At 38.6% G+C, this 15151-nt stretch overlaps 1 protein-coding gene across 2 annotated transcripts in view; it reads left to right on the forward strand.

Annotated features, from left to right (window-relative positions):
* The window catches only part of LOC307133350 (NACHT, LRR and PYD domains-containing protein 3-like), a 26928-nt gene continuing 11777 nt past the window's right edge, over window positions 1–15151 (forward strand). Inside the window, exons 1-15 of one of the 2 annotated variants that reach the window (XM_079828395.1) lie at window positions 1–238; window positions 1344–1429; window positions 1778–1882; window positions 2016–2132; window positions 2242–2358; window positions 2464–2580; window positions 2711–2827; window positions 2933–3049; window positions 3155–3271; window positions 3403–3519; window positions 3625–3741; window positions 3855–3971; window positions 5736–7514; window positions 12353–12526; window positions 14837–15010. In XM_079828395.1, the coding sequence (XP_079684521.1) occupies window positions 1377–1429; window positions 1778–1882; window positions 2016–2132; window positions 2242–2358; window positions 2464–2580; window positions 2711–2827; window positions 2933–3049; window positions 3155–3271; window positions 3403–3519; window positions 3625–3741; window positions 3855–3971; window positions 5736–7514; window positions 12353–12526; window positions 14837–15010 (3338 nt within the window). In that variant the 5' untranslated portion in view covers window positions 1–238; window positions 1344–1376. Of the gene's footprint in view, window positions 239–1318; window positions 1430–1777; window positions 1883–2015; window positions 2133–2241; window positions 2359–2463; window positions 2581–2710; window positions 2828–2932; window positions 3050–3154; window positions 3272–3402; window positions 3520–3624; window positions 3742–3854; window positions 3972–5735; window positions 7515–12352; window positions 12527–14836; window positions 15011–15151 lie in introns of both variants that reach the window. The other variant, XM_079828396.1, reaches the window with a different exon arrangement.

Below are 15151 nucleotides of genomic sequence, written 5' to 3' on the forward strand. Positions count from 1 at the left end.
AAACAGGTTTGGTAACTTTTGTTGACGTGAAAGCATTTTCAGAGATTTACCTTGTGCCATTTTACACCAGGACGTATGATTCTTTAACTCAGAAAAACCGAGTATCATAGTGTTTAGTAGTAATATTTCTAGTCGCCTCTACAGGAATTTACATGGTGGGAAACACTTGAGACAAACTGTGAATATGTCGGGAACCTGTAACCTAATGTTTTAATCAATTTGAGCATTCATGAGTCAGGTGAGCTGCATTCAAGTTACTTCCTTAACTTAAGTAACCATGAAAGGCTTTAAGCAGTTTAACTTTAAAATGAATTACTTAAAGAAACGTGAATATCTTAACCTTATTGTAATATCAATTTTCTGGAGGTGGACACATCCTTTATCATTTAAACATGACATTTGTTTATTTTACTTTAGTTGTAATGTTTTCAGTTTGTGTAAATCCGCTTGGGGTTCAGAGTTTGTTTTTTCACATTAACTTCACACGTCTGCTACAAATATGTGGTCTTGTTTCATTAATAGGTTTTTTTTAATAGGTTTTTTTTTTTTTTTTTTTTTTTTATCCTGAATGGAAGTGAGGTGTGCCAACATGCCCCATAGGTGGGGTACATTGCAACATGATCATATTAAAGCTTAAAATGTTATCTGATATAATCAATAAAACATATAATAGGAAGAAAAACATTCAGAAAAACACAGAGCTGAACAACACACTCCTCCCTTCCTCCACACACACCTCTCACAGAACAGGATACACTAGATAAACCTGAATGCTTTACTTTTATTGAAATAATCACTTCTTAACATTGAACAGTATTTTTTGACCTGTTTCTCATGATTTCATGGTTGAATTCAATAGTTAGTGATCCAATTCACATATATAACCATTACACACAAGTTTTGTCATGCTCTAGCATGTGTGGAAATGTTTAAATCATAAGTTTTACAACTACCCCTGTGTGAGATTGTGCCCCGTTCACCCCTATACTCACTACCAGGTTGAGCGTAACATCAGACACTGTGGGTTGTGATAGTAATGGAAAATCAGGGATATCAGTTTAAAGTTTGTACATATATTTATTTTGTTAATCAAATTTACTTAAATTTGTATTTTTATAATATCCCCTATCAAGAAACTCACCCCATTTCACATTTATTCATTCATTCAGCATTTTTTATTAAAAATTAAATAAATGTTGCATAATTGTTTACCTTTTTGTTTTTTAAACAGCAAACAATTTGGGGAAAAATATTTAAGTTAGTTACAGTATAAAGTTCAAGGAAATTACAAAGGAAATTTTAACAACTACTTTTTTAGTGAATCAGTGTTTCTGACTCGTCAGTTTGACCCGAGCAGCTCCATGAAGACTAAATGAATGATGGAGGACAAAGAATCATTCAGAGATGATGATTTCTCTCCAGGATGCAGGTACATCAAACTCTGTATTATTTTAATGTTATAGAAATATATTGTATGTCACATAACAGGGTGTTTTCCAGGGTTTTTAAGGTGACGTTAGTGGTTTTCTCTGTCATATTCTGGTGCTGAGATATAGTTAGGACCCTGAGGGTCAAAAACATCTCTATACACTGCCTTAAATTAAAAGAGCCCAGATCTGTGTCAATAAATAGATGGACGGATGGGTGACAGTATTCTTGAGCAATGGCATGACTCTTCAACATTTCTGAAGCTTTTCAACATGCAAAATCAAATATATGAACTGTTGTCTTTTATCTGCTCTGTTCGGGCTTTATTCTATTAATGTCCATTTCACAGTCAGAGACCAAACCCACCAGAGTCCAGCTGTCTGTCCATGAAGAGTGACCAGTCTATGGGAGAGCCAGTAAGATTTAAGGGAATACACACATCAGCTGACCTGAGGTACAACAATTCTGTCTTGTTGGATGGATTTACATTTTCTATTTGACACACATATATAGATGTAAAATCAAGAATACAAAATGTTCTTGTCTAATCTGTCGTCTCAATTTTCTTGACTCGTTCCCATTTAAAGTCAATATCACAGTCAGAAATCAAACACACCAGAGTCCAGCTCTGTGTCCACGAGGAGTGACCAGTCTATGGGAGAGCCAGTAAGATTTAAGGGAATAAAAGGATTTACTGATCTGAGGTACAAAACTTCTGACTAGATCGATAGATGGATATGTATAAAATCATCAATACGAATTCTTCTAGTTTCTAATCTGTTATTTCTATTATCTTCTCTTTTCCATTTAAAGTCAATATCGCAGGCAGAGATCATACTCAACAGAGTCCAGCTGTGAGTCCATGAAGAGTGACCAGTCTATGGGAGAGCCAGTAAGATTTAAGGGGAGACGGACATCAACTGATCTGAGGTACAAAACGTCTGACTAGATCGAGAGATAGATATAAAATCATCAATACGAATTCTTCTAGTGTCTAATCTGTTATTTCTATTATCTTCTCTTTTTCATTTAAAGTCAATATCACAGTCAGAGATCAAACGCACCAGAGTCCAGCTGTGAGTCCATGAGGAGTGACCAGTCTATGGGAGAGCCAGTAAGATTTAAGGGTATACACACATCAACTGACCTGAGGTACAAAAATTCTGTCTTGTTCGATGGATATATATTTTCTATGTGACTCATATATAGATGTAAAATCAAGAATACATTTTTTTTTGTCTAATCTGTCATCTCCATTTTCTTGTCTCGTTTCCATTTAAAGTCAATATCACAGTCAGAAATCAAACACACCAGAGTCCAGCTGTGTGTCCATGAGGAGTGACCAGTCTATGGGAGAGCCAGTAAGATTTAAGGGAATAAAAGCATTAACTGATCTGAGGTACAAAACTTCTGACTAGATTGATAGATAGATATAAAATCATCAATACGAATTCTTCTAGAATCTAATCTGTTATTTCTATTATCTTCTCTTTTCCATTTAAAGTCAATATCACAGGAAGAGATCATACTCACTAAAGTCCAGCTCTGTGTCCATGAGGAGTGACCAGTCTATGGGAGAGCCAGTAAGATTTAAGGGAATAAAAGCATTAACTGACCTGAGGTACAAAACGTCTGACTAGATCGATAGATAGATATAAAATCATCAATACGAATTCTTCTAGTGTTTAATCTGTTATTTCTATTATCTTCTCTTTTCCATTTAAAGTCAATTTCACAGTCAGAGATCAAACGCACCAGAGTCCAGCTGTGAGTCCATGAGGAGTGACCAGTCTATGGGAGAGCCAGTAAGATTTAAGGGTATACACACATCAACTGACCTGAGGTACAAAAATTCTGTCTTGTTCGATGGATATATATTTTCTATTTGACTCATATATAGATGTAAAATCAAGAATACATTTTTTTTTTGTCTAATCTGTCATCTCCATTTTCTTGTCTCGTTTCCATTTAAAGTCAATATCACAGTCAGAAATCAAACACACCAGAGTCCAGCTGTGTGTCCATGAGGAGTGACCAGTCTATGGGAGAGCCAGTAAGATTTAAGGGAATAAAAGCATTAACTGATCTGAGGTACAAAACTTCTGACTAGATCGATAGATAGATATAAAATCATCAATACGAATTCTTCTAGTGTCTAATCTGTTATTTCTATTCTCTTCTCTTTTCCATTTAAAGTCAATATCACAGGCAGAGATCATACTCAGCAGAGCCCAGTTGTGTGTCCATGAGGAGTGACCAGTCTATGGGAGAGCCAGTAAGATTTAAGGGGAGACGGACATCAACTGATCTGAGGTACAAAACTTCTGTCTAGAAGTTAATGATATATGTATATGTATAAAATCATCAATAAAAATTGTTCTATTGTCTAATCTGTTATTTCTATTCTCTTCTCTTTTCTCTTAAAGTGAATGTCACAGACAGAAATCAAATGCACCAGAGCCCAGTTGTGTGTCTATGAAGAGTGACCAGTCTATGGGAGAGCCAGTAACATTTAAGGGGAGACAGACATCAACTGATCTGAGGTACACCATTTTTCTTTGGAGAGACATAGAGACCACCAACAAATAATGCATGCAAATATCCACTTATCAAAATACAGCGATGGTCAATCAAATTCTGGGAGCATTTAGAACTACTATTATAAAGCACTGCAATACCAAGAGTTGAGCACAGGATCAGATCCCTTCTCACAGCTGGTCTATGGCAAGTTTCCTCAAATCAGGCTCTGTGAAACCAATGCACTGCAGCATTTTAGCTCCAACCCTAATCAAAGAAACCTGAAAAAGCTAATCAAAGTCTTCAAACTTGCTAGAAAAGTACAAGTAGGTGATCACGGTTGGATCTAAGCTCTGCAGGCAGGCCCACGTTAACATTTACATTTATGCATTTGGCAGACGCTTTTATCCAAAGCGACTTACAGTGCACTTATTACAGGGACAATCCCCCTGGAGCAACGTGGAGTAAAGTGCCTTGCTCAAGGACATTTATTCAAAGCGACTTACAAATGAGTGCAATAGAAGCAACTAGAACAGTCAAGGGCAACAATAAGCAAGTGCATAACAAGTCTCAGCTAATCTAGCACAGAACACATAGGACAGTTTTTTATTTATTTTTTATTTTTATAGATATTATTAAATAGACAAACAGAAAATGAATAGAGTGATAAGTGCTATTGATTGGTCAGGTGCTGCTGGAAAAGATGTGTCTTTAGATGTTTTTTGAAAATGGCTACAGACTCGGCTGCTCGAATTGAGATAGGCAGGTCGTTCCACCAGATGGGAACGGTCCAGGAAAAGAAAAAAATTTCATGCCTCTCTGGTATGGCACCACAAGGCGTCGTTCACTTACAGAACGTAAGCTCCTGGAGGGTGTGTAAGTCTGAACAAGCGAGTTTAGGTATATTGGTGCAGAGCCAGTGGTTGCTTTGTAGGCCAGCATATCTTGGTGCCACAACGTTTTCTACCAAAGAGAGAAATCAATCATACATACAAGGAGTCTCTCCTTACCTACCACCAGTGTGTACCATCCACCTGAATGATGTACTAAATGTATTGTATCTCTAAAATATACAAATATTCCAGGCTACAACACATTAAAAGCATAAATGCATTAACACTAGATATGAGGTCAAAGCAAACAGGTTTCCAGAAACAGCAACAGCCTTTGCGCATAGGACTTTCTTAAGGAGTTTACTTTAAATTGTTTCATCATTAGAATGTCTTTCTGGCCCTAGAAGAGGATAATCACCAGGGCCTGACTTGGGGCTAAAATTTAGCTCATCCAGCCCACATGTTTCCGCAAGTTCTTTAAATTAGAATAAATGAATGAATGAATAAATAAATAAAGGACAGAAACAAATAATACATATTTTTCAATATACCGCAGATGTATTTAACAATATTAATATTGCAAGGCTTTTAATTATTGAAGTAATATTTTACAGTTAAAGTTTATTATAACTGGACATATTTACACAAAATAAAGTCATAACTTCATCCTCAATTCATCTATACAAATCCATTGCAGTTGCTCTAATTAAAATTACGATAGTTTTTGTGTAGAATCTAAAGTTTAACTGAAGGATCATGACACTGGCCATAACGAGCTCTTTATTACCATGGTTTTTCTGAATGAAATAAATGTATTTATAAAATAAATCGTTCTGTTGGTTTGAATATCAGCATAGCTTGTGCAAACAAATTACAGCCATGCTGATATTCAGACGAAGCTCTTTAATTTATGTTCTGTAATCTGAACATATGCAATCTGTTATTTTAATCTTTTAGCCGTGACTCTCAACTGGTCCAAAGCAGATTCAAATCAAGTCTGAGGAAGAAGTTTGAGTGTCTGTGTGAAGGAACAGCAAAGCAGGGAAACCCAACACTCCTGAATGAGATCTACACAGAGCTCTACATCACAGAGAGTCAAAGTGGAGAGATCAATAATGAACATGAGGTGAGTCAGATTGAGACACAATCCAGGAGAGCAGCAACAGAGGACAAACCGATCAAATGCAATGACATCTTTAGACCTTTACCTGGACAAGATAAACCCATCAGAACTGTGCTGACAAAGGGAGTCGCTGGCATTGGAAAAACAGTCTTTGTGCAGAAGTTCATTGTGGACTGGGCTGAAGAGAAAGAGGATCAGGACGTCCAGCTCATATTTCCACTTCCTTTCAGAGAGCTCAACTTGATGAAGGACAAAACACTCAGTCTCTCAGATCTTCTTAATGTCTTTTTCCCTGAAACCAAAGAAATGGAAATATCCAGTGATAAATATAAAGTGTTGTTCATCTTTGATGGTCTGGATGAGTGTCGTCTGTCTCTGGATTTTAATGTGAAACTGTGTGATATATCTGAATCAGCCTCAGTGGACGTGCTGCTGACAAACCTCATTGCAGGGAATCTGCTTCCCTCTGCTCTCATCTGGATCACCTCCAGACCAGCAGCAGCTGATCTCATCCCCTCTGAGTGTGTCCATCGAGTGACGGAGGTACGGGGCTTCAATGATCCACAGAAGGAGGAATACTTCAGGAAGAGAATCAGTGATCAGAGTCTGGCCAATACAATCATCAAACACCTGAAGTCATCAAGGAGCCTCCACATCATGTGCCACATCCCAGTGTTCTGCTGGATCTCAGCCACTGTTCTAGAGGAGATGCTGAGTCAAGCAGAGACTGGAGAGATCCCCAAGACTCTCACTCAAATGTACACACACTTCCTGATCATTCAGACCAATGTAAAACATGAGAAGGACTATGAGAAGAAAATGAAAGATGAAGACATGATTCTCAAACTAGGTAAACTGGCTTTTCAGCAGCTTGTGAAAGGCAACCTGATCTTCTATGAGGAGGACCTGAGAGAGTGTGGCATTGATGTGACAGAAGCATCAGTGTACTCAGGATTGTGCTCTCAGATCTTCAGAGAGGAGTTGGGCTTGGGTAAAGTCTTCTGCTTTGTTCATCTGAGCATTCAGGAACATCTTGCAGCTCTATATGCACATCTCTCCTGTACAAAGAAGAACACAAATGTGTTTGAAAAAAATAAGCAATGTCTGTCGTCTAAGATTTTAAACTGGAAGAAAAATTCATTATCTGAGCTGCATCATAGATCTGTACACAAGGCCTTGAAGAGTAAAAATGGACATCTGGACCTTTTCCTGCGTTTCCTTCTGGGTTTCTCAGTGGAGTCCAATCAGACTCTCTTACAGGAACTACTGACACAGACAGGAAGCTGCTGCTACAGCAAAGACGAAACAATTGAGTACATAAAGAAGAAAATCAGGGAGAAACGCTCTCCAGAGAGATCCATAAATCTGTTCCACTGTCTGAATGAACTGGGTGATGAATTCCTGATGCAGGAGATCCAAGATTATCTGAGATCTGGAGAAATAGGAGGAACCAAACTCTCCTCTTCACAGTGGTCAGCTCTGGTTTATGTGTTAATGACATCAGAGCAGAAGATGGATGTTTTTGATCTAAAACAGTTTACTGGAGCACAAAATTCAGCAGATGAAGTTCTTCAGAAGCTTCTGCCTGTGGTTAAAGAATCCAGATCACTTCAGTAAGTCACACTGACAACAATCACTACACTGATCAAAATGATCCCATTGATGATTTTAGCATGTGTTTCTAACCAAAGCAACAAAAGTTGGAAATGTTCACCAAATCTTTTTACTGGCACCAGGGGTGGATTATCACTGGCAAAGGCCCCGGGGCCAATTATCTCCAAGGGGCCCCACCACCACACACCCCCAATTTGTAAAAAAAATGTCACTGTAACAGAAAGTTGAAGTTTAGGGATGTGCGAGACTAGCCGACTAGTCGATTAACTGATACTGCTGCTTCTAGACGACTTAAAATACTGGTGGTTTGCTTTTCTTTTTTTTTGTGCACTTTATATTTTTACAAAGGCTATGTTTAAATTACCGTCATGTTAATGTTACATCTTCAAACTAATATATTATTTCGAAAAAGTGTATATCTGCAGCAAAATCATTTAATTTTACCTCAGGTTTTTCTTTTGTTCGTTTTCTCTGTAGCGCTCGCGCAGGTTCAGAGAAAGATGAGCAAGGTGAGGGAGTATTTTAAAAGCCTACAAAGCCTAGAGGCGCGCTCAAACCGGGACATGCAAGTGGTTGTCATGGTAATGCACAACAATAACTTAACGTGCTGACTTATGTGGACTAACTTTTATTTGAGGATATCTGTTTATAATAGGCTATTAGGTTTGACTTATTGGTCCTGCGTTGGCTATTGACTTATAAATATATCTATAATGGGTAATGTTGCTTAAGTGAATGCTCAACTTTAATATAGTTAAAATTATCATAATGCAAGGCAAGCATATCACATGTATCTGACTTATTTTTAGCAGAATTTAGTATAGAATTTAATTTGACTGTTCACAGATTAAGGGCCCAATCATACATCCGGCTCAATGCGACACCAAGCGCGACGCAAGTGTTTTTTGCTAGTTTCAGCCAGACACACTAATAATTTTCACGTCCAGCGCCACGTTGTTTAAATAACAAATGCACTGGCACCATCTGTTCACCCATAGGGGCAAATCCCATTGCGTACTGAAGCTTTGGAAACAAAAAATAAAAGTGGGGTGAGCAACGCTATGCATTTTGCTGCCTTCTCCGTCGCTGTTGTTACCAAACAACGGGGTAAACAGCTGCTGCTTTAATGACGCAAAGGCACCGCAGTTCAGACCCAAATAATATAATCTGAACACAGTCCAGCGGGGGCAGGGGGAGGGGGGAGCAATCGAACTCGGGTTCAGACCAGGCAATCGAACCAAGTGTGAAAGCACCCTTAATGAGTAAAGTACCCTTATTTTGTACCAGCACTTCTCATATGTCAATTGTAGACATCACGCGTTCTGAGCTTTTATTAGCTGTACGAACTGAACGGCTCAATTACATACTGTATGCCCCTTTTCACAAGATGTTATATAAATCTTTGGTGTCCCCAGTCCCCAAAATGTGTCTGTGAAGTTTCAGCTCAAAATACCCCCTAGATAATTGATTATAGCTTGTCAAATTTTCCCCTATTTGGGTGTGAGCAAAAACGAGCCGTTTTTGTGTGTCCCTTTAAATGCAAATGAGCTGCTGCTCCCTGCCCTACATTCAACAAAACAAATCTCTCTATAAAATGTCAGAAATAATCAGTTGTGAAGTGCAGTTCATGTTTTAACAGGAGTTGGACACAGATTAGAGACTCAGGAAGACTTGAGAGACTTGATTTAACTCATCGGCTAGCATATACCATCATGTTAATCTATAAATTGTTGTATATGTACTCATGTGGGAACTTAACATGTCCGTCACCCGACTATAGAGAATGAGAAGGTGACATAACGATGTTCACTCCGTGTTGCATTTCGAGAAGGCGCCGCCATATTAGGATGATACGCTATCCATTGCCATGGTTACTTTGACAGTGAGCCTGAGAGAGCAACTTAAGATTTGTTTGAATTTTTGCAATACAGCGCAGTTTCTTAGCGAGGAATTGAGAATGGTGAAGCAAAAGGAAAGGAGCTCTATCGGTAGAGACTAAATAACACCACCAAACAGCACCAAGAGAAACTGCTTGACATCAACAATATCAACACATACGAACTGCCAGCTACAGAATGGCACTACCACCTCTCACATACCCTGACATCGTCAGTTACCTGGTTTATGGTATCAGTGCCTACACAATGCAAGAGTTCAGAAGCTTTAAGTTATTATAAGTCATAACATGACCTGTTACACAACAAAAGTACATACATTTCAAAAATGAAATTCAACCACGGTGTCCTCAGTGGCTCGGATGCCGGGAGTCCATGTATGTTCATTGGTACATCCAACAACAGAACATTTGTAATGTTATTTTGGCGCAGACATTGTTATACTCTAGCTAGCTGATACAGTGAGTAAACAGAAATGTTGGTCTCTGTGCTTCTCCCTCAGGGGTGTGTCTATGCTAAAAGGGGAGATCATCAACAGTCATGGGCGGGGTTTCCCTACTCTTACATAGGAGTAGGGGAAAATCTGGAATAGTGCATTATGAGAGATTGATAATGATTGCTGAATGATTACAAAAAAGTATTGGGTGAATTTTTACCAGTATACCAGGTTGTTTACACACACTGTGGATATACATCTGTGTTCAAACACATTATAAAAATTAATTTTGCATAATGATATTTTACATGAGTGGTGCGCAAATCACCATAGGCATGTTCACCAGCATGCTCCAAAACTTAAAGGCCTGTTCACACCGGGACGATTTTCACGCGCGTTTATTGCCGACGTTTAACGCCTCGTGACTAAACAATGGGCGCCAATGTGAGTGTGCACACCGACGCGTAAAACGGCAGGCGTAAAAGCGTCATTTAAAAAAAAATGCCTCGGGTTCGTTTTTTTATTTTGACGCGGCGCGTTAAAAACTGGCCGACCAATAAGATCAGCGCTTTTGTTCACGTGCCTGGAGCTGCTGAAGTGACAGTAAAACACGACATGGTGGCGCTCAAGCACAAAATCAGTCTTGCCGAGCATACATTGATACGACGAAGAAGTATTAAGTAGACAAAGAAGAAGATGGGCTGCTAATGCTGCTTGCCAGTTACCAAAAAGTGTGTGAATGGTTTGGGTCATAGAGATAATATATCTGTGGTTTTGGCAAGCACGTAAATACTGTCTCTCCTTTTCTTCTGTGTGACAAGCGAGTGTCAGAAGCGTAAGTGCCGCAGCACCACCTTGTGTACCGGGAGCGCATCTACTGAATGTGCACGTTCACTCGGCGCATCGCCAGTGAAAATCGCTTGGGTGTGAACACTCAAGACGCGAAAAACGTCACGAAAAACGCTGGCGATAAGCGCGTGCGATATTCGTCCCGGTGTGTACAGGCCTTAAGATTTTAGTTTTTTCTCAAATGTTAAGATTTGCAAAAGCCATGACCCATTTGAGTTCTACTGAGAATGTAGTAAAATGCTACAGAGAAAGTCAAACATGATCTAAAACAGCCACTAAAATGACTGATGAAAACATCACCCTGCAAGCTTTTTAAACTCACGATGACCACATTTACTAGAATTTATCACGTTCTATTGTATTTACTGTGATACATTTTGACTACTTGAAGAATTTATAATAGATAATCTAAGGGAATAAATTTCTCACTAAAGATTTATATTACAACTGTGGCATGTTGTAGCTATAGTTTCTATCTGTTGCTATTTTTCATAAATGCTATAGATAAAAAAAGTTAACAAAACAACTATGCTGGCGTATGTTTTGAAGCATGGCATCTGGTTTGAGCTGGTTTAAGATTATAGGGTGGTTGGTTACACACACTGCATACACACATTAATGTTCAGATACATTTTACATTTGATAATTAACCCTTTGAAGCGTATATATCACAACGCTGTGATTAGAGCGTTCATTGCATCACATTATCAACAGCAAAATTCAAATCTGCATTCGCGTTGGCTGGCACTGAACCAGAGACTGACAGGCTCAGCATTCGTTAAATATAACAGCTGTTCAGTGTTTTCACCATATGTTTATATTATGTATCTGATATTTAAATATAGATAAGTTCAGTTTGTAAAATTTACACAGATGTCAAAATTACTTTTGCTGATTGACTGAACATAGCGTACACTAGGTAATGGAGGAAGTTAGGTTTGCAGGACTTCATATAACAGTCTCTGATTCACAAAATGTGCTGTACAACGCCAATATAAGGTGCAGTTTGCCTTGCGGAGTCAGTGCTTATATGCTTTGTTTGTTTCTATAAGCTACAAAATATGTAGAAGACTGAATTGCTGTGTTAATAATGTATGTTCTCACTTCAATAAAAGTATAATCGGATATGATGACATTACAGTCATTATCACAGTAAAACCTTTTTTATTGTCAATAATAATAGTTATTTTTATTTGGGGGTTTGTTTTTTTCCACATGAAACACAAACAGTTCTGCTGTCACTCTCAAATATACTCCTCTGATTTACAATGTTATTTAATACTATATGTGGATAAGGAAATAATACATGATGACACATCGTTTAATTAATAGTAATTCATATATTAATCAAATAGCCTTTTTTGTTTCTGATGCGGTAATCAGTAATGGATGGTTTAGTTCTTTATGGGTCCTACATTACCTCTTGATTATCTGTGCATTAGTTAAGCATGAATTCATGCATATTAGTGCACCCATATTGTAAGGCGTTTCCTAATATACAAAGAATAATTAACAATTACAATATTTTCTGATTTGTATCTTACAGAAGTATTTCACAACATGTTTTCTCAGTATTTTCTTCAGATCTTCTTCAGTTGTGTTGAGGATTTTGTGGTACTCACACACTGAGACTGAAGAGTGTCATTGTTCTCTACAGGTTGACGTGTTGTGGAGTCACAGATGAAGGTTGTGCTGCTCTGGCTTCAGCTCAGAGATCAAACCCCTCACACCTGAGAGAACTGGATCTGTCATTCAATAAACTAGGAGACTCAGGAGTGAAGCTACTCTCTAATATACTGAAGGATCCTCAATGGAAACTGGAGATACTGTGGTAAATCATCTATCTGAGAGTCACACACACATCAGAACTCACAAAGAAATATTCTCAAATAGTTTATAGTTGTAGCAGTTCTCACATGGATGTAGGATCATCTGTAGAGTTTTCTTTAACAAATCAAAATAAACACGCAAGAGATCATGAGCTGAAAACCGTCAATCACAAACCACATAAGTGTAAACCAGAACTGACAATGGAAACTGCAGGCAATAAATACAGGGATAGAACAAATTAAATCAAACCAGACACAGCAGAAACTGATGGGTGACTGGAAACAAACTAACAAACTAACACACAACCATAACCATAAAAACCAAGGATTAGGAACACAGGCAAACAGGAACAGATAGAACCAAACCAAGACGCAATGAAACTAACATGCTTGTGACAGTACCATTGAGTGATAATATTTCAAAGTAGTTTGTCATTTTGACAGACAATAAATATTGTATTTACCTGCTTAAAAAAATTCAGATAATGCTGCTAATAGAGGTTAGAGGTGAAAAGGGGAGACAATTACATTTTAAAGCATCTGGGAGAAAACAAACCTGGAAAGGGATACGAAGATTTGGGGAGAAAATAAGATTCCCTTTCAGTCAGTCACTACACATTACATCAGTGACTGGCGGAATGGGGGTTTCGCTTAGAAGCCTATCACCTTCGAGTTCTACAAAATGAACCAATGGCATGACTTCGCCCCACCTCGTGGGTATATAAGGAGTTGCGCATGCAATCTCACATTATGTTTCTGCTTTGGAGCCGAGTGTTTACTTGCCCTCTGAGCCTCCTCTCTTCAAGACGAGCAACTCTCCAGAGTGTCGGTGCTACGGCACATTCCAGCGAGTTCCGCATTCCTGACTGATCTGTGCAGTGAGCCAGCACAGCGCGTGTTCTCCCTGGGCGCTTCAACATATCTGCAGTGTAAAACTCCTCTCTAAAAGAGTTACACATGGCACGTCTTTTTCAAGGTGTCTCGCCTGTGTGTTTCTCGGTGCGGTCTGCTGGTAAGTCTGATGGCACAATTGCTGTCTTGTGTGCTTGGGCCTCGTGCACGCTGAGAGAGCGTTCGTGGATGACTTATGTTCCCACTGCCGGAACATTACCATCACAATTTTGCTGCTCCGGAGCTCACGGCCATGCTTTCCTGGGCACCTGAGAGCATCAGGCTTGAGTGGAACCCTCCGCCATGTCCCGACCGCTCGAGGCTGGACAATTTGTTATTGGGGGCGGCCCGTGCTGACACCCATCAACACCCGCCTCCAGTTCCATTCTTCCCGGAAGTGCATGAGGTGTCAAAATCTCAAAAATTGCACGGGCAGCTCCTCATATACCCACGAGATGGGGCGGAGTTGCGCTATGCAAATTCCACAGACCCATGGCATTGTCATGCCATTGGCTCGTTTTGTAGAACTCAAAGGTGATAGACTTCTAAGCGAAACCCCCATTCCATCAATCGCTGACGTAACGGGTCCGTTCCCTCCTTCAGGGAACGGGGGTTACATACATAACCGAGACATTCTGTATATAGTGTATTCTAGTGAATTATTCATGTATTGTAATTGAAATCAGAGATCACACCACAAATGTGCAGCATACGTTGTCTTTTTTATTCTGTTACAGTGGAATACAAAAAAAATTAATCAGGAGGAAAAGAATATAGTGACTGAAAGAGCTGTTGCCACAGATATTCTTGTTATATCACATCACATTCTCTAATAGTCTGAAAATACAACATTGAGGAAATTTTACAGCTCATTCAGTCAGACTGACAGATAATTCAATTCAATTCAAATTTATTTGTATAGCACTTTTCACGATACATATCGTTTCAAAGCAGCTTCACTGAAAATGCATCTACATTACAATTAAAATTGATTTGTACATGTTATGCATTTCAGAAATGCACATATACAAAGCACACAGATTAGCTAACTATCTATTATTAATCAATATAATAACTATGGCACAGAAATAAGATTATCATAGATTCTATGTGAATGAATAATGAATAATGATCATATGTAGATTAAAAAACAGAAGTGCCTCCCATAATCTAAAATGTAGTTGGCTCGTAAGGAAAAAGGTGGATTTAGGAAATCTGTAGTTAAATCAGTAAAAAAATATTAATGAGAAAATATTGTACATTGTATTCTTTCTATATTAATGTCTTACAGAAGTTTTCCAGTAAATTATTCAGTATTTTTTCATATTCAGATGTGTAGAGGATTTTGCAGTGCTAAATCCTGTTTATCTGAGCTGTAGATCCTGAACTGAGAGACTGAAGAGTGTCATTGTTCTCTACAGTTTGAGGAATTGTGCAGTCACATATAAAGGTTGTGCTGCTCTGGCTTCAGCTCTGAGATCAAACCACTCACACCTGAGAGAACTGGATCTGTCTGGAAATAAACTGGGAACATCAGGAGTGAATCTGCTCTCTGATGGACTGAGGGATCCACACTGTAAACTGGAGATGCTGTGGTAAATCATCTCTCTGACACACACACTGGTATTCACAAAGAAATATTCTCAAATTGTTTAGAGCTGTATCAGTTCTCACATAGGATCATCGGTAGAGTTTTATCCACATGTCAGGAAATGTACCAAGTGTGCCTGTTACAA

The sequence above is a fragment of the Gobio gobio genome, assembly GCF_949357685.1.
Source record: "Gobio gobio genome assembly, chromosome: 11".
In the NCBI taxonomy this organism is placed as follows: domain Eukaryota; kingdom Metazoa; phylum Chordata; class Actinopteri; order Cypriniformes; family Gobionidae; genus Gobio; species Gobio gobio.